General features: G+C 45.5%; 1 protein-coding gene across 1 annotated transcript in view; it reads left to right on the top strand.

Annotated features, from left to right (window-relative positions):
* The window catches only part of COL5A3 (collagen type V alpha 3 chain), a 241,941-nt gene that overhangs the window by 191,161 nt on the left and 27,575 nt on the right, over positions 1-23,205 (top strand). The window contains exons 43-56 of the mRNA XM_060253306.1: positions 5,522-5,629; positions 5,865-5,918; positions 6,107-6,160; positions 7,152-7,259; positions 9,511-9,564; positions 9,663-9,716; positions 10,721-10,774; positions 11,886-11,939; positions 12,192-12,299; positions 13,169-13,222; positions 15,962-16,015; positions 18,127-18,180; positions 19,657-19,710; positions 20,272-20,379. Of these exons, the coding sequence (XP_060109289.1) occupies positions 5,522-5,629; positions 5,865-5,918; positions 6,107-6,160; positions 7,152-7,259; positions 9,511-9,564; positions 9,663-9,716; positions 10,721-10,774; positions 11,886-11,939; positions 12,192-12,299; positions 13,169-13,222; positions 15,962-16,015; positions 18,127-18,180; positions 19,657-19,710; positions 20,272-20,379 (972 nt within the window). The remainder of the gene's footprint in view (positions 1-5,521; positions 5,630-5,864; positions 5,919-6,106; positions 6,161-7,151; positions 7,260-9,510; positions 9,565-9,662; positions 9,717-10,720; positions 10,775-11,885; positions 11,940-12,191; positions 12,300-13,168; positions 13,223-15,961; positions 16,016-18,126; positions 18,181-19,656; positions 19,711-20,271; positions 20,380-23,205) is intronic.

The following is a 23,205-nucleotide window of genomic DNA, read 5'->3' as shown; positions in this document are numbered from 1 at the left end:
AAATGATGTCACAGGAAGTGATGACACTTCCTGCTTCCTCAGGTGGCATGGGGGAAATGATGTCACAGGAAGTGATGTCACTTCCTGTTCCCGGCAGGTGGCGCGGGGAAAATGATGTCACAGGAATTGATGTCACTTCCTGCTTCCGGCAGGTTAGGGTTATGCATTTGGGGGAAATGATGTCATTTGGGGGAAATGATGTCACAGGAAGTGATGTCACTTCCTGTTTCCGGCAGGTTAGGGTTATGCATTTGGGGGAAATGATGTCATTTGGGGGAAATGATGTCACAGGAAGTGATGTAACTTCCTGCTTCCGGCAGGTGGCGCGGGGGGGGGAAAATGATGTCATAGGAAGTGATGTCACTTCCTTTTCCGGTGGTGGCATGACATCACCGGAAGTGACATCACTGGAAGTGACGTCACCTGTTTCCGACAGTGGCATTTGGGGGAAATGATGTCATTTAAGGGAAGTGATGTCACAGGTAGTGATGTCACTTCCCGCTTCCGGCAGGTGTTGCGGGGGATATGTAGTCACAGGAAGTGACATCACTTCCTGTTCCTGGCAGGTGGCGCAGGGGAAATGATGTCACAGGAAGTGATGTCACTTCCTGTTTCCGGAGATGGCATATGGGGGAAATGATGTTATTTGGGGGAAATGATGTCACAGGAAGTGATGTCACTTCCTGTTTCTGGCGGTAGCATGACATCACCGGAAGTGACGTCGCCGGAAGTGATGTCACTTCCTGTTTCCGGCAGTGGCATTTGGGGGAAATGATGTCACAGGAAGTGACGTCACTTCCTGTTTCCGGCAGTGGCATTGGGGGGAAATAATGTCTTGGGGGAAATGATGTCACAGGAAGTGATGTCACTTCCTGCTTCCGGCAGGTTAGGGTTAGGGTTATGCATTTGGGGGAAATAATGTCATTTGGGGGAAATGATGTCACAGGAAGTGATGTCACTTCCCGGCAGGTGGCGCGGGGGAAGTGATGTCATAGGAAGTGATGTCACTTCCTGTTCCGGCGGTGGCATGACATCACCGGATGTGACATCACCGGAAGTGCCGTCACCTGTTTCCGACAGTGGCATTTGGGGGAAATGATGTCATTTAAGGGAAATGATGTTACAGGAAGTGATGTCACTTCCTGCTTCCGGCAGGTGGCACAGGGGGAATGTCACAGGAAGTGTCACTTCCTGTTTCCGGCGGCGCACATGCGAAGCGCGCGCGCACCCCTGCCTCCCCCCCCCAAGGTGTCCCTGGCTGGCCTTCAGACATTATGGCCACCCTAGCTTGACCAGACCCGCTTTGAGGATACTCTGGACCTGACCCTTTGGACCCATCTGCTGCCATTCTTAAAAGTGTTTTTTTTTCATACCTCTTGGGTCCTATACATTCTTCATGTGCTCACTGTACATCTGTCCTTCACTCCTATTTATAAGGATGTTACATGAATTTTGGGGAGGAGGAGCAAGATTTGTGGAGCAAATGTGTACAGCTTTGTGCCTTTTCTGCTGATGCAAAACTTTCAAGGGTCTGTAAAATGGAAAGGGGTAAACAAGGGGGAGGAAAACATTTCAGTGGGATTGGTCGGCATCTGAGATTTGGGCAAACAGAGGGGGAGGAGGAATACACAGAAGCGTTTGATGGAGATTGCACAGAAAGAAAGAAAATTGTTAACAATAAAGGTGGGTACGGGGGAGGAATAACAATGAGAGCGAAGAGTGTTATAAAACACTAATCTAAACGATGGTTCATAGTCACGTTCAGCATATTGGCACAAGATACCTGGTGACAAACTGAATGATGTTTTTAAAATTGTATTCCATGAAAAAAGAATCTCAGCCAAGTAATTTCTGAGACAGACCCCCCCCCCTAAAAGAATATTAAAACATACCAATAAATCATTGCAAATAGCAGGCAGAAGCATAAAAAGTCAATTAAAGCATCACATCAGTCAGTAAAAACCAGTAACTGAGTAACTTAGCCATAAAGTAAAACAAATTGAAGGGTCTACATGACAGGGACATTCTTCTCAATAGTTCCCTGCACTTAGGTCTAAGATTCACTTGAGAAAGGGCTTTTGGCATGGTACTATGGACTGCTGTGGCCACGTTCTGAGACCAGCCACAAAATGTTGAGGGGTTGCGAGACAAGTATCGTCCTTTGATGGGGAGCCAACAGTTTACAAACAGGTGCTCCCTGCTCACCCAAAGGCAGGGGTGGAATTCTAGCAGGAGCTCCTTTGCATATTAGGCCACACACCCCTGATGTAGCCAATCCTCCAAGAGCTTACAAAAAAGAGCCCTGGAAGCTCTTGGAAAATTGGCTACATCAGGGGTGTGTGGCTTAATATGCAAAGGAGCTCCTGCTGGAATTCCACCCCTGCCCAAAGGTGATGCTTCCTAGGGTCTTCTGAAGGACCCCTTGATCCAGTGAGGTTGAGGCAAACCAGAACTAGTTCACTGCTTCAGGGGAACCCCTAAGCAGACATAATAAAGTGTGTAGTGTACATTAGGGAATACTGTGTTGAATGCTTTTCTGTATCAGAATTCTGAAAGCACTGCAAAGCAGGTTTGTAGTATTTGTTTTTGGCTCTCTGAGTCCCAACCAACCTATAGCCACCCTGTAGGGTTTCCAAGCCAAGATCTGATCAGAGGTGGTTTGCCATTGCCTGCCTCTGCAGAGCATCTCTAGACTTCCTTGGTGGTCTCAGATACAAATATTGACCAGGACTGACTCTGCTGAGCCTCCAAGATCTGAAAAGATCAGGCTACCCTGGGCTATCCATGTCAGGGCTTCTAGGTTGGACTGATGTTAATTTTGTTGACAGTGATCTCTCTTTGGTTTGTGATTGATTTTCATTTAGATTTTAGCTTAAATTTGTTAACTAAATCCCTCTCAGCCAAGCCCTGACATAACCAGTCAAAAGCCTGAGTGAACAAATGTTTTCAGCTGATGCCTTAAATCATTGACAGGCTTTCATAGAATCATAGCGTTGGAAGGGAGCTCCAGGGTCATCTAGTCCAACCCCTGCACAATGCAGGAAACTCACAGATACCTCTCCCTAAATTCACAGGATCCTCATTGCTGTCAGATGGCCATCTAGCCTCTGTTTAAAAACTTCCAAGGAGAGCCCACCACCTCCTGAGGAAGCCTGTTCCACTGAGGAACCACTCTAACATTCAAAAAGTTCTTCCTAGTGTTGAGCCAGAAACTCTTTTGATTTAATTTCAACCCATTGGTTCTGGTCCTACCTTCTGGGGCCATGGAAAACAATTCCGCAGCATCCTCTATATGACAGCTCTTCAAGTACTTGAAGATGGTGATCCTATTACCTCTCAGCCGCCTCCTCCAGGCTAAACATGCTCAGCTCCTTCAACCTTTCTTCATAGGACTTGGTCTCCAGGCCCCTCACCATATTCATGAGCTGGGGGTTTAGCCAGTGGAGTTTCTGTTGCCACAGAATTCTGGTGACCACTGAAAAAGGACAGTTTTATTCAGTTGCTGGAGTCTTGTTTTGAGGTAGTACTCTTCAAGGACAGAGAGGAAAGTGACAGGAATAGGAACAGTTGATAGCTAGATGGGCTAGGGATTATATATGCTCTTTTGAGCGTTCTTTTTGTAATATTATTACGGTACATTGTATTGTCTAGTTCATTGCTGAAGTTCCCCCATATCTCTTGGCGATGCATATATGTTAATTCATCCTTACTGCTTTTTTGTTTCTGTCCTTGAACATATTCCTGTTTTTTTCTCCTCACTTGTATGTGGGGAAAAAATAGTTTGAGGTGAGGGACACAGGAGTGTAAGGTTTGTCTCTCCTGTAGCCATTCAAGTCTGCAATGTTCCACAACCTACAGATAGAAAGGAAAATTATGTATTGTATTTTAATTGTTGTCAGCTGCCCAGAGTCCCCTGTGAGGAGAGGGTGTGTGGTAAAAATAAAATACATTAACAAAAAAAAATTAATTATATCTAGAAAAAGAGCCTGAGGAATCGATTGTAGGAATCGAAAGATGGAGAAAAGCCAAGGTGTTTTCCCCTCTCAAAAGTTAAAAGCTTAATGGGGGCAGTTAGGTTCATCATCCCTGGAGCCTGAAGGGATGGTGAGGGACGCTTCAAGGTGCCAGGTGCTTCCCCTCAACTGTGGCAACCCCTCTGAAAGGAAGAACTGTGCACCAGATTATGCTATCAGCAGTTTGTCACACAAGCAAACAGGCAGGGGTGGAATTCTAGCAGGAGCTCCTTTGCATATTAGGCCATTCCCCTACGATGTAGCCAATCCTCTAAGAGCTTACAAAAAAGAGCCTTGTAAATTCTTGGAGGATTGGCTACATCATGGAGTGTGTGGCCTAATATGCAAAGGAGCTCCTGCTAGAATTCTACCCCTGCGGAACAAGTATAGAAGTCAACAGACTTGATGAGCCATAAAACCCGTCTTAGATGACCGCTCGCCTCACCTTTCAAAAACAGGGGCATACACAACAGAGTCTCTGCAGAAAATCTTATTTGTCGCATAGATTTTACAAAGAGTTATATGTGGTCTTGTATCATTCAAATAATGGGAAAATCAAATTATGCAGATACATGTTTGAGGATGCTTGGCCCAAGCCTTCGTTGTCTTGGCTGGCTGAAAATAGAATCCTGCTATGTAATTTTTGCATCATTGAATGTGTTGCATTTAGCTTACTGAAATTAGGATTCTACTGTGTAATTTTGTATCATTTCATGCGTCATGTTAAGACCTTACACTTTGCTTTAGTTCTGTTTCTAGATTTCTGATTGGTTCTACAAGCCTAATCCTGTGTCATATTGTTTATTGAATAGCCTATCCTGTGGATTGTGTTGATTCACTCTGGGTGATCCTCCTTGAGTCCACATGAAAAAGGCAGACTATAAAAAGAGTTGCCAGGTCTGACTCAAGAAATATCTGGGGACTTTGGGAGTGGGGCCAGGAGACTTTGGGGGTGCAGCCAAGAGCAAGCATGATTGACCTTCAAAGGGAGTTCTGACAATCACATTTAATGCGACTGCACGCCTTTTAAATGCCTTCCCTCCATTTGGAAATAATGAAGGAAAAGCACCTTCTCTCGGGTCTTGTAGAATTGAACCCCCTGGTCCAACCTTTTTGAAACTTGGTGTTTTGAGGCAAGGCACCAGATACTATGCAGAAAATTTGGTGCCTCCAACACAAAAACAGCCCCCTCAGAGCCCCAGATTCCCATGGATCAATTCTCCATTATGCCCTATGAGAATTGTTCTCCATAGGGTAAAATGGAGTACCCAGCACACATTTCCCTCCTCTGATCTGTTTTCTGATAACTCTGAAGTGGGGGGGAGGGCCTCCAAACCAGGGGATCCCCTGCCCCCAACTGGGGATTGGCAACTCTAACTGTAAATAAATAAATAAATATACCATTTCAGGGTTCTGTATACTTGGTATTCATGCCTCTATGTAAGAGGACAGCTGTATCAGCCTGAGCCCCAGAACCTCTGTTGTCACTTGTGTTCTCACTTTTCCAGGGTGAGCGAGGCCCAATGGGACCAGCTGGGCAAGATGGAATCCCTGGTCCAGTGGGACTTCCTGGCCCAGCCGGGCCACCAGGACTTGGCGGAGAAGACGGTGACAAGGTAGTGGTCCTTCCTCACTGAGAGCAGTGGTTGGAGAGCGAAAACTTCTGCAGAGTTTGTTTTTGTTTCCATGACAATTGGTTCCATGGCAACCCATTTGTTGTTCTTTCCATAGCCTTGGTTTCCCCCAGGCAAAGTCTTTGCTCAGTGGTACATGTCTTTACCTCACAATGGTTTCCACAGCAATCGTTTCCGTGGCAAGGCATGGTGGTCTTATGGTGATCTCTCTTTGCAGGGAGAGATGGGTGGCCCAGGACAGAAGGGAAGCAAAGGGGACAAGGGGGAAGCGGTGAGTGTGATGGGTTGCTGATGGACTTGGGGGATCAACCAACATGACTGTCCTTGTGTTAACACTGCTTGTGGCTTTTTATTATCTGGCCATTGAGCCATGTTGAAGGGATCTGAAATACAGGAAGTGAAGAAATGGGGAAGAAGGTAAAAGGTATCTTCTCAGTCTCACACTCTCTTTCCTTGCAGGGTCCCCCAGGGCCTACTGGGATCCAGGGACCCATCGGGCATCCAGGCCCTGCTGTGAGTATTGATTCCACCCTTAAATCTGTACTGATGTCTTCAATACTCTGAAGCCTTAAAACTGTCTCCTCCACCCTTTCCCTGTGCTTGACTCATTTCTTCTGAAATCTGCCCTCTTTCTTCTATTTCTGCTGGCTTTGGCTTGTATCCAATATTCCCTCTAAGTCAGGGGTGTCACACATGTGGCCCAGGGGCTGAATCAGGCCCCCGGAGGGCTCGTATCAGGCCCTCGACCAACCGGCTGTCATCTTCTTCCTTCTCCCTCTCTCTTGCTTTCTTCTGCAAAATAGCTTGCTTTGCAAGGCTTGCTCAGTCTCACAGGGGCTACAGAGCAAAACCTCTCTTCCTTCTATCGGCTGAGGCTCCTGGTCATCTGGGAAAGGAGGAAAAAAGGCAGAGCTTCCTTTGCCCAGCACTCTGGATCCCACAGAAGAAATACAAAGAAAGCACTGAGTGCTAGTGTTTTAAGCATGTTTTATTTTAAGGGTTTTGATTTTTAAAAAATGAATTGCATTTGTCTGTTTCCTTTGTAAAGTTCCTATCTCTACTACCTAATCTTAAATAGGTACACACATGGCCCGGCCTGACAAGGTCTCATTTATGGCAGATCCGTCCCTCCTGAGTTTAACACCCCTGCTCTAAGCAGCGGAGTCTTGTGAGCAAAAATTCTACTTTGTGAGCTACTGGCTTTAAAGTTGTGAGCAGCTGCATAAAAATTTGTTTGCTCTGGAGCCATTTTTCCTGAGCTAAGACAAAAATATGTGAGTTGGGGGGGGGGCTAAAAACTTCTGAGCTTGCTCACACTAACTCAGCTCCGAGGAAGCACTGCTTGTTTCTTCTTCTCACAAGAGAAGAGGCTGAGTAGCTTGGCTGGCTGCAAAAACCTCCCTTGCTAGCCTCCTAACTTTTTGACATTTCTTGAAAGGGGATGGGATGGTGTGAGGAAAGAGATCTGTATTAATTGAAATCCTGACCTGTGTCTTGCTAACAGGGAGTGGATGGGGAGCCCGGCCGCCGAGGGCAGCAGGGTATGTTTGGCCAGAAGGGAGATGAGGGAGCCCGTGGATTCCCAGGAACCAGTGGCCCATCAGGTTTGCAGGTGAGCATGAGTGCTTGGAGGGTTGGATAATCCTGGGGTTGGAGGAGTTCTGGAAGACAGTGTGCTACATTGAATCTGGATGTGAGATCAGGGGCATCAGACATGGGGTACATGTGTATTTGACAGTGGTTTGTAAGAAAGGTGTTTACAGGTTAGACATTAGAGTACTGCAAGTCATGTTAATTCTTAATATGAGAAATTCTGTGAATTCTGAAGTTCTGAAAATCAATATTTTGTCATCATAATTTCCAAATGTCGACACTTTGAAATGAGCCACTGGTACAATAAGTTGCTCAAGATTGGACATTTTGAAACAAGTCCTTGTAAAACAACAATTTTTATTTTGAGTTTCCAGATATTCAGATTATGGTGCAATAAATAGAGTTTGCTATAGAAAGTTGCATTTGCACACTCTTACTGAGCCAGTTTGGTCTGGTGGTTAAGTGTGCTGCGGACTCTTATCTGGGAGAACTGGGTTGGATTCCCCACTCCTCCACTTGCAGCTGCTGGAATGGCCTTGGGTCAGCCATAGCTCTGGCAGAGGTTGTCCTTGAAAGGGCAGCTGCTGTGAGAGTCCTCTCAGCCCCACCCACCTCACAGGGTGTCTGTTGTGGGGGAGGAAGATAAAGGAGATTGTGAGCCGCTCTGAGATTCAGAGTGGAGGGCAGGATATAAATCCAATATCTTCTTCTTCTTACTCAAAGCTGATTCCCAGATGGAAAAAGTCCCTGTTCTGACATGAAACTGAAATGGGTTTGTTTGAAAAATCTACTTCAGTCTTTATCTCTTATAATGCAGAATCTGAAAGCATAGATGTTATATTCCAAAACTACATTTATAAACTCTAGACAGAGGAGAAGGGTAATGCTTTCTTTTTAAATAAATAAATAAATAGGGTAAGTCTTCCTACTTTATTTATTTAATTCAGTTTATTCCCACAAAGTAGGCTCAGGGCAGGTTCCATCATCACATCATAAAAAAAGACAATAAAAACCATTAAAATGGTAATATAGACAGTTAAAATTACAATCTAGGTTTAAAACTGGCTTTAACAAACTCTACCTCAACAGGAAGGACCTATCGGTCTAAGGCCTGCCAGATCCCAGCTCACTGAAATGGAAGGGGAGGCATAATAACAGGATGTCCCCTGCCTCAACTGAAGGCCTGGTGGAAGAGCTCTGTTTTACAGGCCCTGCAGAACTATATAATAATAATATAATAATAAATTTTATTTCTATCCCGCCCTCCCCACCTCAGCAGGCTCAGGGCGGCTAACAACATTTTATAAAAACATACAATAATAATAATAAAACCTTTAAGTTTAACAATATAAAACATCAACAATAAACTTAATAACATTAAAAACCAGTTCAATAAATACAGTTATTCTGCGGTATAGTTCTTCAACCGCATTGGCGGCTCCTTAATTTCTGATCTTCCTAACAGTCCGGGTGTGCAAATTTAAAAAGGACGGTCTTGCAGGCCCTGCGGAACTGCTCAAGGTTCCGCAGGGCCCGCACCTCCTCGGGGAGTCGGTTCCACAGAGTAGGAGCCGCAATCGAGAATGCCCGTGCTCTGGTGCTCTGATATTTAATCTCCTTCGGCCCGGGGATGGTCATTAGATTTTTCCCGACTGACCTCAGTGCTCTCTGGGGTTCGTATGGGGAAAGACGGTCCCTCAGGTAGGCAGGTCCTCGGCCATATAAGGCTTTAAACTATAGCAAGTCCTGATGCGACCAGATCTCAAAGGGGAGCTCATTCCACCAGGCAGGGGCCAAAGCTGAGAAAGCCCTGGCCCTAGTCAAGGCCAGCCAGATGTCTCTAGGGCCAGGGACCACCGGAAGATGTTGAGCAGCTGATCTTAAAGACCTGCAGGGCCCATATAGAGAGAGCCAGTTTGGTGTAGTGGTTAAGTGTGCGGACTCTCATCTGGGAGAACCGGGTTTGATTCCCCACTCCTCCGCTTGCAGCTGCTGGAATGGCCTTGGGTCAGCCATAGCTCTCGCAGAGATTATCCTCGCAAGGGCAGCTGCTGTGAGAGTCCTCTCAGCCCCACCCACCTCACAGGGTGACTGTTGTGGGGGAGGAAGATAAAGGAGATTGTGAGCCGCTCTGCGATTCGGAGTGGTGGGATATAAATCCAATATCATCATAATCATAGGGGAAGAGGCAGTCCCAAAGGTACGCTGGCCCATGGCTGTATAGGACTTGTAAGGTACTTGTTTAATTAAGTGGGGTACTTTATTCACAGGGGATGCCAGGCCCTCCAGGAGAGAAGGGTGAAAGCGGTGATGTCGGCCCAATGGTAAGAGCTGTCTCTTCAGCCTCAAACCTGATCCTCTCCTTGAAGTCACTGCCGATGCCTCTCCAGCTGTCTCAGTGATGTTTTTTTTCTCTCTCTAGGGCCCACCAGGAGCTCCAGGACCTCGAGGCCCACAGGGGCCGATTGGCGGGGAAGTGAGTATCCATTCTCTTTGCGCACAGAGCAGATGGGCCACTTTTGAATGTCAGGAAAAAACACAGTCTATACATCCAGGTTGTCCTTCTCCTTCCTGAGAAGGATGGGGGAAAACAGTTAGTTTATTTGATTTATATCCTGCCCTCCCCGCCAAAGCAGACTCAGGGCAGCTCACAGTTCATAATAATAAAACAACATCAATATAAAAACATTAGGCTAAAAATAACAATTAGGTGCTATTACTATAGAAATAAATAAATAGGCGGCATTCAGATCGTCTTAATAAGCACCATTCACATCTAGTGGTCTCGGTGATGGCATAGCACGTTTAGCGGTGCAGTCCTTTCATCCGGTGCCACAATTAACGGTTAAACACAAGGTGGAATAGCGTGGTCTTGCAGGCCTTTTGGAACTAGGTAAGGTCCCACAAGGCTCTGACGTCTGCTGGAAGTTGATTCCACCAATAAGGAGCAGTAACAGAGAAGGCTCTTGCACATGTCGCTTTAAGTCTTGCTTCTCTCGGCCTGGGGATCAATAACAGTACAATATCCTCTCCAGGATCAGCACATGGGCAAATATTGCTTTTGGCCAATGCATGGCATGGTCCTTTTACATTACGTAAGACAAACAAGCAACACTGGCCGATTTGCATATTACTGAATACACAGATTGTGCATTATTTTGCTTGTTGCAAATTCATTGGTATATGGGAGTTTCCCCAACAGTCCAGAAAACACCACCTCCGCTAGACTGTCAAGAAAATGGAGCAAGATGGAAAGCTGAAGCCCCTTCCCCGTCCATGCTGCAGTTGTGATCCAAATTGGCCGCCACACATCTGGGAAATGGAGAACCTGCAGCATGGGGTGGGGACCTCAGACCCCAACCTGTGCTTTCGACATTGTGTGAATCAGCCTCAGTCAACCAGATAGTCAGCCAGTTGAGAAGGGAGGATGCTGTGGTGTGCTGATCTGTACTATTTCTAAAGTGTCTTCTCTAATTCCAGGGCCCACAGGGACAACCGGGTGGGATAGGACAACCTGGTCCTGTTGGAGAAAAGGTGAGTTCAAGCCAGGTGCTTGGAGTTGTCACAAATTTGTGAGGGGTGAATGGATCCTCCTCCACCCCATCCAGTGTAGTTTCCAGAAACTTCATGCCATGGTAATTGTGTTAGTCTTTATGGTGCCATGCGATCCTTTTGTCATTTGTTCCCATGTGCATGCCCCTTTCTTCTAGCAGCCCCATCTTCTGCCAGTAGCAGATGTAATAAAACTGGGAGCTGTAAGTGGAGCATGATGGACAAAATGGACCAGATTGCAGGAACTTAGGCACTATGAACAGGGGGGACACACCCATTGGAGGTTGGAGGTGCTATGGAGGTGCCGGGATCATCGTGGGGCACATCCATAGATAAGGAAATAGAAAAAGTTTGCTCTGGATAATCAAGGAAAAGAAAGGTAATATTCAGGGGTCATTTTGTAGAAAAATAGGTGGTGGAGCTCATCCAGGGATTGTTATGCAGCTGCACCTATTATTCAGTGGACAAGGTGGGGAGGAGGAGGGGGAACCATCAGAAAGGTTCAGGAGCTGTGCTCCTGTGAGCTCCCGCTGAATTCAAGGCCTGGTAATATTTAATTCATAAAGTGAGGGACTGGAAAATGAAGATTGCTTGAGACTGCAGGCTCTTGCATGGAAGCCCTGCTTCCATAATGTTAGTTGTGAAACAGTAGGTTGCACTTGCACTGCCATAAAAGGGAGAGGCACTCTGCACATGCTGAACTCTGTGCTCCCTATACTCCAGCCATTGAAACTGAAATAGACCAAAGTTATGTTCTTCTGTAGCTGTGGCTATGAAGATACTGACTTGGCGAAACATGTGTCATACCCCTCTGAGCAGAATTCAGCCTGTAGAATAGGCAGTAGAGTCTGACTTTCTAGACAGTCATGTGAAGAAGAAGTAGTAGCAGCAGAAGCAGTAGCAGAATCCGAAAAATGTGCAAAGAAGACCCAGGAAGTCTTTCCCCAAGCTATGCAGGCAGGTGTTTAATGAGTTTAATTTGGGGAGGGGTCCATCCCAGATGTTGCAGACCCCAGGCTCTGAGTCAGAACTGGAGAGACTTCAGGCTAGGCCAGATCCAGAGATGTTCATTCCGTTTCTCTCTCATCCACAGGGTGAACCAGGTGAAGCAGGAGACCCTGGACCAACCGGGGAACCAGGCCCACCAGTGAGTTTCTATTGGAGAGGGGCTGTGGGGAAACATCGTGCTTTATTCCTTCTAGGGCTAGCTTGCTTCAGCGTGTTTTCTGCTCAAGGCTGAGCAAATCTGCCTAGGTGTGAGTCACTTGGTGAAGCTGGAACTCTGCAAAGATGTGAAACTCCCTTGAAAATTAAGTGAAGATCCCAAGAAGCTGCTTTTACAGATATGTTTGTCAAGGAACAGCACCTGACCAGCATACCTGTGTGTGTGTCTTTGCAGGGAGTGAAGGGCTATGCGGGTGAAAAAGGAGATTCTGGCCAAACAGGGGCTGCAGGACCCCCTGGCAAGAAGGGTCCCCCAGGAGAAGATGGGGCCAAAGGGAATCTGGTGAGTTATAATATCAGCATCTGGAGGTAAAACAGAGGGCAATCTGCAAGAAAGCTTCTTGCGCCAAGCCCATGCAGTCTGGAAAGAAGAGAGGTTGGTCTTATTGATCACCTAGCTCTCTAATTCCCAGCAGGGAAAAAGAAAAGCACAGTTTCTTTAAGGCTGGCGGAACAGATACTCTGATTCCACAAAGGCCTTTGGAAATGAGAGTTACAAGTGCAGAGAGACTTGAAAATCAGGGCTTTTCTTGTAACAGGAACTCCTTTGCATATTAGGCCACACACCCCTGATGTAGCCAATCCTCCTGGAGCTGACAGTAGGCCCTGTAAGAAGAACCCTGTAAGCTCTTGGAGGATTGGCTACATCAGTGGTGTGTGGCCTAATATGCAAAGGAGTTCCTGCTACAAAAAAAGCCCTGCAGAAAAGTCATAGAATGGTAACAGTGGGAGGGAACCCCAGGTCATTTGTTCAAGGCTACTAGCACAAGCAGGGCTAACCCTAGATTGTCTGGCCCCTAGACAAGGCTAACGTCTGGAGCACCCTCCTCCTCTGCACCAATAACATCACTGAGTCACATGGGGGCACCCAATTGGGCACCCCCAGAAGGCCAGCACCCTATGCAGTCGCCTAGTTTGCCTAGTGGCAGGGTCGACCCTGAGCAGAAGATGGGAAAATTGAAGACGACAATGTCCTTCTCTCTGACTGGACATGTCTCTCTCAGAGTTCATAGAAACTTATAGAAAAGTCTGCAGTCAACTGAATCCACCAAGAGAAGTACTTCTGTTTCCATTCTGGGTGGCTGATGCTATCATAGGGGTTCTGTCTTGAGCTATATAGTATTCACTGGCTGCTCATGTCCCTCTTCACAGGGCCCAATAGGCTTTCCTGGCGACCCAGGCCCATCCGGCGATCCTGGCCCTCCCGTGAGTATCAGTCTTTTCCAACGCTGCACTAGAATGTTATATTTGGGCTGCGATCACACACACTAAAGAATGCACTTTCAATCCAATTTCAATGCTCTTTCCAACTGGGTTTTGCCAGTTCACACATGTAACATCCAGTTGGAAAGTGCATTGAAAGTGCATTATTTAGTGTGTGTGATTGCAGACTCTTTCTGGGATGGTGATGTTGGTTTAGATAGGCAACTCTAAGAGAAACAGCTGGAAGTTGGGACCACTGAGAAGTCTGTTTCCAGCGTTTGAATGGAAACGCTAATCTCCAAATGGGCACTCAAGCCCTGCTCGAATCCTACCATTCTCAACAAACATTACACAGTGTGTATAAGGACTGTTACGCCAGGCTTTAGCAATAGGATGAAAGAGATCTTGAGGTTTTATACAGAACGGTAACATTATAATGGCCTGTATAAAACCTCAAGATCTCTTTCATCCTATTGCTAAGCCTGGCACAATAGTTCTTATACACACTTTGTCATGTTTGTTGTTGATGAAGTCCAGATGTTGAATAAAAGATTTAATGAGTTAAAAGAGAGCCTGCAATGCTGAAACGATTTACAGTGTTTTGTTGAGGATCCCTATTTGTAATATCTGGAAAGGCTTGGAGGATGGGATTCAACTTTCTTTCCTGCTAGGATAAATGAACATATCAAAAATAACAGGACTATTTTGCTTAGTGAGCAGTTGTTGACCTAAACCAGGGAGGCTTGGATTCAAATCCCTACTTAGTCATGAAATTCACTGGGTAACCTTGGAGCAACAATATCCTGCCTCACAAACGGGGCTTTTTTTTTTTTAACAGGAAAACACAGGAACAGCCCTGGCTGGCTTGGCATCAGGGGGTGTGGCCTAATATGCAAAGGAGTTCCTGCTGGGCTTTCTCTACATAAAAAGTCCTATGCGGAACAATGGTGATGTCAGGGGTGTGTCCTAATATGCAAATGAGTTCCTAATAGGCTTTAGCTACCCCCCCAAAAGCCCTGTTCACAGGTGCATTAAAGCCATGTTTCCCAACCTGTGGGTCAGGACCCAAAAGTGTGTCATGAAGCTTCTGAAAGTGGGTTGCAGACCAGCCTTCTCTAATGGCTGTCCCTGCCCTTTCCATTGCTCTTTTCATTTTGCATTTTGGAAACTGGAATCTGACCCTGGAAACAGCTGGTATTTTTCTCTTCACTGCATATACATGTTGATCATTTAAAACGTATCCTGATGGTTACTGGAGCAACATATGGACATATGAAGCTGCCTTATACTGAATCAGACCCTTGGTCCATCAAAGTCAGTATTGTCTACTCAGACTGGCAGCGGCTCTCTGGGGTCTCAAGCTGAGGTTTTTCACACCTACTTGCCTGGACCCTTTTTAGTTGGAGATGCCGAGGATTGAACCTGGGGCCTTCTGTTTACCAAGCAGATGCTCTACCACTGAGTCACCATCCCTCCCCAAACTAGACACTTAGAGAGTTTAAGGGGGTGTAATGGAGAAAGAGAGGGGGGTCAAAGGCTGGAATGTAACCTCCACGTGCAAAGGCTGAATATGCTGGAATGCCACTTGCTTCAGGTTCATGGTGGAGGCAGCTGCACTCTGGGTGATGTTTGTCAGTTTCTCAAAAACATCTGGTTAGTCACTGTAGAAAATGGTCATAGTTTGCCTAGGGTGCCTAAAAAACATTGGGCCAGCCCTGGATGGATCATCATACCATGTACATTTGCAATCGCACACACTAAATAATTAAATTTCAATCCACTTTCAGTGCAGTTTCCAACTGGATTTTGCTAGCTCACACAGTAAAATCCAGTTGGAAAGTGCCCTGAAAGTGGATTGAACATGCATTATTTAGTGTGTGATCACAGCCTTGGATTTCATGGGTCAGCGTATAAAAAAGATTGGAAACCACTGTATTAAAGGCCTCATAATACCAGAGCACCTTGGGAAAAGAGTGCATTAAAAATATTTACAGGGAACCTCCAGACTATATTACCCAGTCCAGACTTGTCGATCAATTAAGAAAATTGAACAATTAACTTGTTGGACAATTAAGACTTGGTGAACAATTAAGAAAATTAATTAAGATTTTTTTTTCAAGAAAATTACCCTCATTTCATCATATTAGCTGAATTTTGCATTTTGAATTCAAGTTTTTGAGTTTTGAACGGGTATCTGTCTGTCTCTCTTATTTTGCAAAATCAGTGTTCAAACAAAGATTCTTGATAAATGTTTTAGTCTTGTTGTGCAGTATTGTGAAGTATCCAGGAATCTATTCATACTAATTCCTCCCCTCCCCGTATTTAGATGGCTGTTCCACCAGTGGTTGGCTTGCTTGGGAGGCCTGCTGGTTTAGTCACTGGGAATGAGTTATTTCCATTAACCCAATTTCCTGTTCAAGAAGGGTGTCAGGTGGACCTCCTGATGGCACCTCGGCTTTGGCCACTGTGTGACACAGAGTATCAAACAGGATGGGCCATTGGGCCTGATCCAGCATGGCTTCTCTTACATTCTTAAAGCTGCTGGTGGTCTTCCTGATGGCCCCTGGATTTTGGCCATTGTGTGACACAGAGTCTTGGACTGGATGGACCAATGGCCTGATCCAACATGACTTCTCTTATGTTCCTCTTTCTCATTCTGTTCAGTCACTGGTGTTGAGACAGCTGTTCAACAAGAGGGGATCGATAGACTTCAATGCTAATTTGTACATGTCTTCTACTTAGGGTATCGATGGTGCTCCTGGTGAGAAAGGTGACATGGGGGATCCTGGCCTTCCAGTGAGTATGGCAGGCATGAGTTTAGAGGAGCAATCTCTCAACACCCCTCCCCACATACACAGTTGTTGATTTTGTTTGTTTCTTTTATGGCCAAAGTGAAACTGTATATAAATAAAACAGATGTTAGGTTGTCACTACATTATAGATTTCAACTGATTTAGTTATTCCTTTTTCCAGGAAACCATGATAACTGTAGTTCTAAGGTATTGACACATACATCCATAGGTGCCATGGTACCTAGTGCTGTGTTTCTTGGTGCCCATTTCCTTCTCCCCCAAACTGAAGTGCTGGTCCTGACTTTTCTCCACCTCAGAACCGAAGGTGCTTCAGAACAGGCCATGAGATGTGTCATATCTGTATCTTTAGGAAGCACTCATTCATGAAACAGCTTCATACAGCAAAGAAACACAGTTGACTTGGAAACTTCCAAAATTTTGTGACTAGCCTCAGTGACAGCCATTTTGTGGTTAGCAGTACCACTGTTAAATACTGGGTTTGATGGTAAGGATGAGGACACCAAGCATAGTGATCAGCTCTTTTTATTGTGATTCCAGCAAAAACTAACACACAACACACAGGCCTCAGTCTGGTTATATACACTAAAACTTCAGCCACTCCCCAAACTATTGGAAGGTTTAAACTGACCCCAGGCACCCTATTGGCTGCCTGTAGCAGCCCGTCCAATCGGCCTGAGGATTCCACATTCCTAGTGGTCTATTGTTCTAAACTCCAAGCTCCTGCTGGGTTTTGGAGAATGTCTAGGCATGCCCTCCAGTCAGTCGTTATTCAGCAAGGTACAAGAAAACAAGCCCAGACATAACAATCACACAAGGTGACACACTTTTTTTTTTCTAAATTCTGGAAGTGGTTGTTTCTTAACAAAGTTAGGGATCGCTGTCCTGGAGAGCCAGTGTGGTGCAATGGTTAGCATGTCAGACTAGGATTTGAGAAACCTAGGTTTGAATCAAATAGGAGTCGATTGCACCTTTATGACCAACTTCGTTTTATTCAGAACGTAAGCTTTCGTGTGCATGCACACTTCTTCAGACAAGGAATGAGGTACAGTGAGCAGAGCCAAGTGCCAAACCCCACCAGCTATATGTGGCTCTGCTTACTGTACCTCCTTCCTCGTCTGAAGAAGCGTGCATGCACATGAAAGCTTATGTTCTGAATAAAACTAACTTGGTCTTAAAGGTGCAATCAATTCCTATTTTGTTCTACTACTTCAGACCAACATGGCTGCCTATTTGGATCTATCTAGGTTTAAATCCACACTCTGCTATGGAAGCTTGCTAAGTGTCCTTGGGGCAGTCAAATATTCCCAACATATCCCACATCAAAGGGTTGTTGAGAGGGTAAAATAAGGAAGGGAATGATGTAAAGCAGGATACAAATTAAGTAAACAGATAGAGAAATAACTAAATGGAACTCTTACATAACTCTTAGTGATTTGATGTGGTGAAATGATTTCATAGTACACTTTTATATATGTTTTAGATCAAGGTCTCCAACCTTTTTTTATGTCTATGGGCACCTCTGCAATTCTGACGCAGGGTGGAAGATCCAACCACAAAATGGCTGCTGCAGAAGGTGGAGCAAACCACAAAATGGTTGCCATGGGAGGCGGAGCCACACACATTAAAAAGCACATGGGAAGCCCAAGTGCAGGGGGGAAAGAGGGATAATGTTAAAAAGACATTGGGAAGGAGGCGTGAGAGAATAAAACCACCGCTGCAGCAGCTTGCTGTTGTTGAAACAATATTGTTTTAATCTTCACGGCCAATCAGATCTCCAGTAGTCAGTTAGAAACCGTGCTTGGTGGGCACCACTGGGTGCCATGTTGGGGGGCCCCTGTTTTAGATGTTTAGATATTTGAACTTCTGTTTTAGATGTTTTGCGTCTATCTATCTATCTATCTATCTATCTATCTATCTATCTATCTATCTATCTATCTATCTATCTATCTATCTATCTATCTATCTGTCTGTCTGTCTGTCTGTCTGTCTGTCTGTCTGTCTGTCTGTCTGTCTGTCTGTCTGTCTGTCTGTCTGTCTGTCATATGTAGACTTTTGTTGACATTTAAAATAAAATGCTCTCTGATTTATTTTTAGGGACTGCCAGGAGTTTCTGGGGAGCCAGGTCCTCATGGACCACCAGGGAAGAGGGTAAGTTGCAATTTCAAGGGAGAAAGTGATCCACAGTGCTGCACATTCTCAGTTACATGACAATGCACAGTTGATCTCTCTAAGGGAAGGAAAGGAGAATTCTGATGTTGAGGATTTGGCTGCAGATTCTGTGTAGGCTCACTTGGAAAGAAGCACTCATCCTTGCAATCAGAAGCATTATCTCAGAGTAAAACATAACCAGGATTGTCCTGAAATGTTGTTTGTTTGTTTTAAAACATACTCCTACGTCTCATGGCTTTAAAGAGAATGTGCACAAATGTAGGCAGTTTCAGTGACATGCTTAGGATATAATTCAAAGATGTGTGACTTTTGTATATCTCATATTCTTGGCCTAGCAAAACTGGTTTGCAGAGTCCCTCAGAATGAACCTCCTGTAGTTCAGGAAAAAAAGGTTAAAACAAGGCATTCCCCCCCCCTCCAAGAATGAGTGCAAACCAAAGACATTTTTCATACTTTATGGTAATTTCAGAAATCAGAGATCCTTTTCCCCCCAACAAATACAACTTTATTGAAGGATTCTTGTCATACAAGTACCAATAACAGGCAATAATAATGTAACAAGAAGCAATGACCAGCTGGTCTGTTCTTCCTGTTATGTAGAGGCAAAAAATTATATTTAAGTTGTGTGTGTGTATGTGTGTGTGAGTCAACCTGCAGCCGGCTACCTGAACCCAGCTTCTGCTGGGATTGAACTCAAGTCATGAGCAGAGCTTAGGACTGCAGCTTTACCACTTTGCGCCACGACGAGGCTCTTACATATATATGTATACACATACACACACACAGATAAGTTTTGTGTGTGTGTGTGTGTGTATATATATATATACACACACATACATACACACATGCACATCAACTTAACCGTTACAATGTCATTCAATATATAGCATTAATTGCTTCTAAAATACTGTAGCACTCATCTTTAATAGCTAAATATTCTAGAAAATAAAACTGACAGCCACAAATCTTGAATTGTAAAGGTCACAGGATTCTAAATGTTTTTTGTTCTGAGTTTTGTGTCTGTATGTGCATTATGCAGAATCAAATCACTTCCAGCTTATGGCAACCCTATGAATTAATGTCCTCCAAAACATCCTATTGTTAACAGCCTTGTAGGTCTTGCAAGCTGAAGGTCGTGGCTTCCTTTATCAAGTCAATCTGCCTCATATTGAGTCTTCTTCTTTTCCTACAGCCTTCAGCTGTTCCTAACTTTATTGTCTTTTCCAGAGACTCTTGTCTTCTCGAGGTGTTAGACTTCTGGAATATCCTTCAAAGCAAGTCATGAATCCGGATTGAGAATGGGCATTGCTTTTTTTTCTTGCAGCATTCCTTTAGATTTGCTCTTTTCTTAGATGACCTTCATCTGAAAGTTGGATAGGGATGTTAAAAGATGAGAAACTCACCCCCCTCCTTTCTAATAAACTATGTCATGCAGTGATATCATCTCTGTTCCAGGGACCTCCTGGGCCAGTGGGCCGTGAAGGCCGACAGGGTGAAAAAGGGGCCAAGGTAAGAGAGTTTATACAGCTTCCAGCAGAAGATGTACCTGGGGTCCATTTCCGGGGTTCTGATCACTCTTCTCAAGTTCAGCTTGATCAGCTGTCCCATTTCTATGTCCCTCACACGCAGAGAGCCAGTTTAGTGTAGTGGTTAAGCGTGCGAACTCTTATCTGGGAGAACCGGGTTTGATTCCCCACTTTTCCACTTGCACCTGCTGGAATGGTCTTGGGTCAGCCATAGCTCTCACAGAGCTGTCTGTGAAAGGGCAGCTTCTGGGAGAGCTCTCTCAGCCCCACCCACCTCACAGGGTGTCTGTTGTGGGGCGGGGGGAAAGTAAAGGAGATTGTGACCGCTCTGAGACTCTGAGATTCAGGTGGGATATAAATCCAATATCATCATCATCACCATCATCTTCTTCTTCTCCTCATTCCCACCCCCCATCATCTTCAGTGGAGGAATGCACCCTAGAATGGGTTAACTCTGCCCAACACCAGGAGAGTTGAGCAGCAGAAACGTGAACCAAACAAATAACCAGATGTCACTAAAATGCATGTCTTTCTCTGTCTTCAGGGGGAGCCTGGCACAGAAGGGCCTCCAGGAAAGATGGGCCCCGTGGGCCCCCAGGGGCCCCCAGGTCGACCTGGCTCAGAAGGGCTACGAGGGATTCCTGGCCCAGCAGTGAGTGCCTTCACTTGTAAGCAAGCGGCAGGGGCACTGATGACAGATAGTGGGTATTGTAAAGTGAGTTCAGTCAGCTCGAGAGCCAGTTTGGTGTAGCGGTTAAGTGCCCCGGACTCTTATCTGGGAGAACCGGGTTTGATTCTCCAGTCCTCCACTAACACCTGCTGGAATGGCCTTGGGTCAGCCATAGCTTTCACAGGAGTTGTCCTTGAAGGGGCAACTGCTGTAAGAGCTCTGTTAGCCCCACCTACCTCACAGGGTGTCTGTTGTAGGGGAAAAGGTAAAGGAGATTGTGACCGCTCAGACTCTGAGATTCAGAGTATAGGGCGGGATATAAATCCAATATCTTCTTCTTCTCTGAAGTAAGCAGCAACAGTTTATTCGAGGGAACAGTCACAAACAGGCAACTGCACTCAATATATACCCTGTGGCTGAGTTAAACACGGCCCCTTTAATCGGCAGCGATCCCCTCTATTGGTCTCTCCAGGAACCTTCATTTGCATTTGCTGAAAGAAATGCCTTATGTCCCGATTGGCCGGTTTTAAGAGAATGGCCAATCGGAATGTAGGCATCAGGATCCCGGAGAATAATGGAAGCATGCTTCGAGCTCAGGGCTACTAACCGTGAACACAGCAATTACATAACAGTGGGGGGAACATCTTAATATGGTTTCCACCGGGCTGAAGAAAAACTAGAGAAGGAAAGGCAGGTTAGCATCCTTCATCTGTTTAAATGGGTGGAAGAGAAGCAGATGGACTTCTATTAGTCATTTTTTCCTGCATGGGAGAGGACTTGGAAGCAATGTTTGTTTATTTCTCTTTGAAATGCAAGCATGTTGATTTAGGTTCAACGTTAGAAAGAACCTCCTAGTGCTATGAAAAGTCTGGCACTCAGAGGCGATGCTTAGAAAGGTCCTGGGATCTCATCTGTTGGTTCTCTCCCTGTTGTAAAGAGAACTCTTTGAACTGATCATTCCAAATGGGTAGCCTTACTAGTCTGCAGCAGCCAAATAATACAGGGATCCGGTGACATTTCAGAGCCGTGGTTGCCAAAATTTTCTTTACTGAGATCTTCTTTCTGAGTAATCAAGACTATCCCATAACCATTCAGGGAGGAACGGTGGCTCAGTGGCAGAGCATCTGCTTGATAAGCAGAAGGTCCCAGGTTCAATCCCTAGCATCTCCAACTAAAAACGGTCCAGGCAAGTAGGCATGAAAAACCTCAGCTTGAGACCCTGGAGAGCCGCTGCCCGTCTGAGAAGACAATACTGACTTTGATGGACCAAAGAGGGTCTGATTCAGCAGAAGGCAGCTTCATATGTCCATATGTCCAACCACACCCATAATGTTACCAAATGTTTGTCTGTTCAGCAAATTGACTAGGAAGGGAGCTACCATAAGTGGAGCTACTAGCTAAACTGCATGTACAAAAGTCTAATGAAATCCAAGGGTTGTGTTTTTTTTAAGAGTCTATGGCAGATCTTTTCTTGACCTTTTCCTGGATCTTTCCTGGGGTCTGCAAGAGCTTTTCTGCAGCAGCCAGCAAGCTCCAGGTGGCTTATGTGTTACCTGTTGGAGACCCTAGGCTTAGAAACTAACAACATTTATCATGGCATAAGATTTTAAGAGTTTGAGCTAACATCTTCAGATGCCTCACAAAAGCTTGGTGATGCTAGAAAGTGCCATCAAGTTGCAAATGCCTTATGTTGACCCCGTAGGATTTTCAGCTGGAAAGGCAAGAGATGTTTAGAGGTGGTTTGCCATTGCCTCCCTCTACAGAGCAATCCTGGACTTCCTTGGTGGCCTGTCTCCCATCCAGATATTAGCCAGGGCCAACCCTTAAGGTTGCCAGGTCTTACCTGGATGCTGGCAGGGGGCGGGGCTGTCCTCGTGCACAAGACATGATGATATCATCAGGAAGAGATAGAATCATGCAGGGCACATCACACAGGAAGGTTCTAGCACAGGAGTGGCCAATGGTAGCTCTCCAAATGTTTTTTTTTTGCCTACAACTCCCATCAGCCCCAGCCAGCATGGCCAATGGCTGGGGCTGATGGGAGTTGTAGGCAAAAAACATCTGGAGAGCTACCGTTGGCCACCCCTGCTCTTGCATTTTGGCAAAAAACTCTATGGTGCCATAGAGTTTTTTTACCCAAATGCTAAAACATGGCTGCATGATGTGCCTGGTGTGATGACGTCACTTCCAGGCGATGTCATCACAGCAGGGACATTGGGTTCCAAGAGCTCTTTTGAGGTTGGGTTCCAACACAATACCCCACCCTGGCCAAATCCTTGCCAGTAGGTTGGAGGCCCCAAAATCAGTGCAATCCCTGCCCCCAGTGGGAGGATGGGAACCCTATCAACCCTGCTTAGCTTCTCAGATCTAATGAGATTAGGCTAGCCTGGGATGTCCAGGTCAAGGCTTCAAAAGCTTCTTCCGGAATAAATTTTGTTAGTCTCTAAAGTGCCACTGGATGCCTGCTTGACCTTTTAGCTGTATGTGCATGATTTAATGGAGCTGCTGACACCTAGGTTGGGGAAACTGTGTAGTATTTCAAAGCAGGTCAGGCAGGAATAGAAGCAAGGACATCAGCAGAGAAAGCTGCAGCTTGTAGTATCCTTGTAGGCATGCATAAATTGCCCTTGTATTGATTCTCCCTTTCTCACAATACAAGAACTCGTGGGCACTCAATGAAATTGCTGAGCAGTTGGGTTAGAATGGATAAAAGGAAGTCCTTCTTCACCCAAAGGGTGATTAACATGTGGAATTCACTGCCACAGGAGGCGGTGGTGGCTACAAGCATAGACAGCTTCAAGAGGGGAA

Source organism: Heteronotia binoei, chromosome 13 (assembly GCF_032191835.1).
Source record: "Heteronotia binoei isolate CCM8104 ecotype False Entrance Well chromosome 13, APGP_CSIRO_Hbin_v1, whole genome shotgun sequence".
Lineage (NCBI taxonomy): Eukaryota > Metazoa > Chordata > Lepidosauria > Squamata > Gekkonidae > Heteronotia > Heteronotia binoei.
This window is presented reverse-complemented; position numbering and strand designations above follow the sequence as displayed.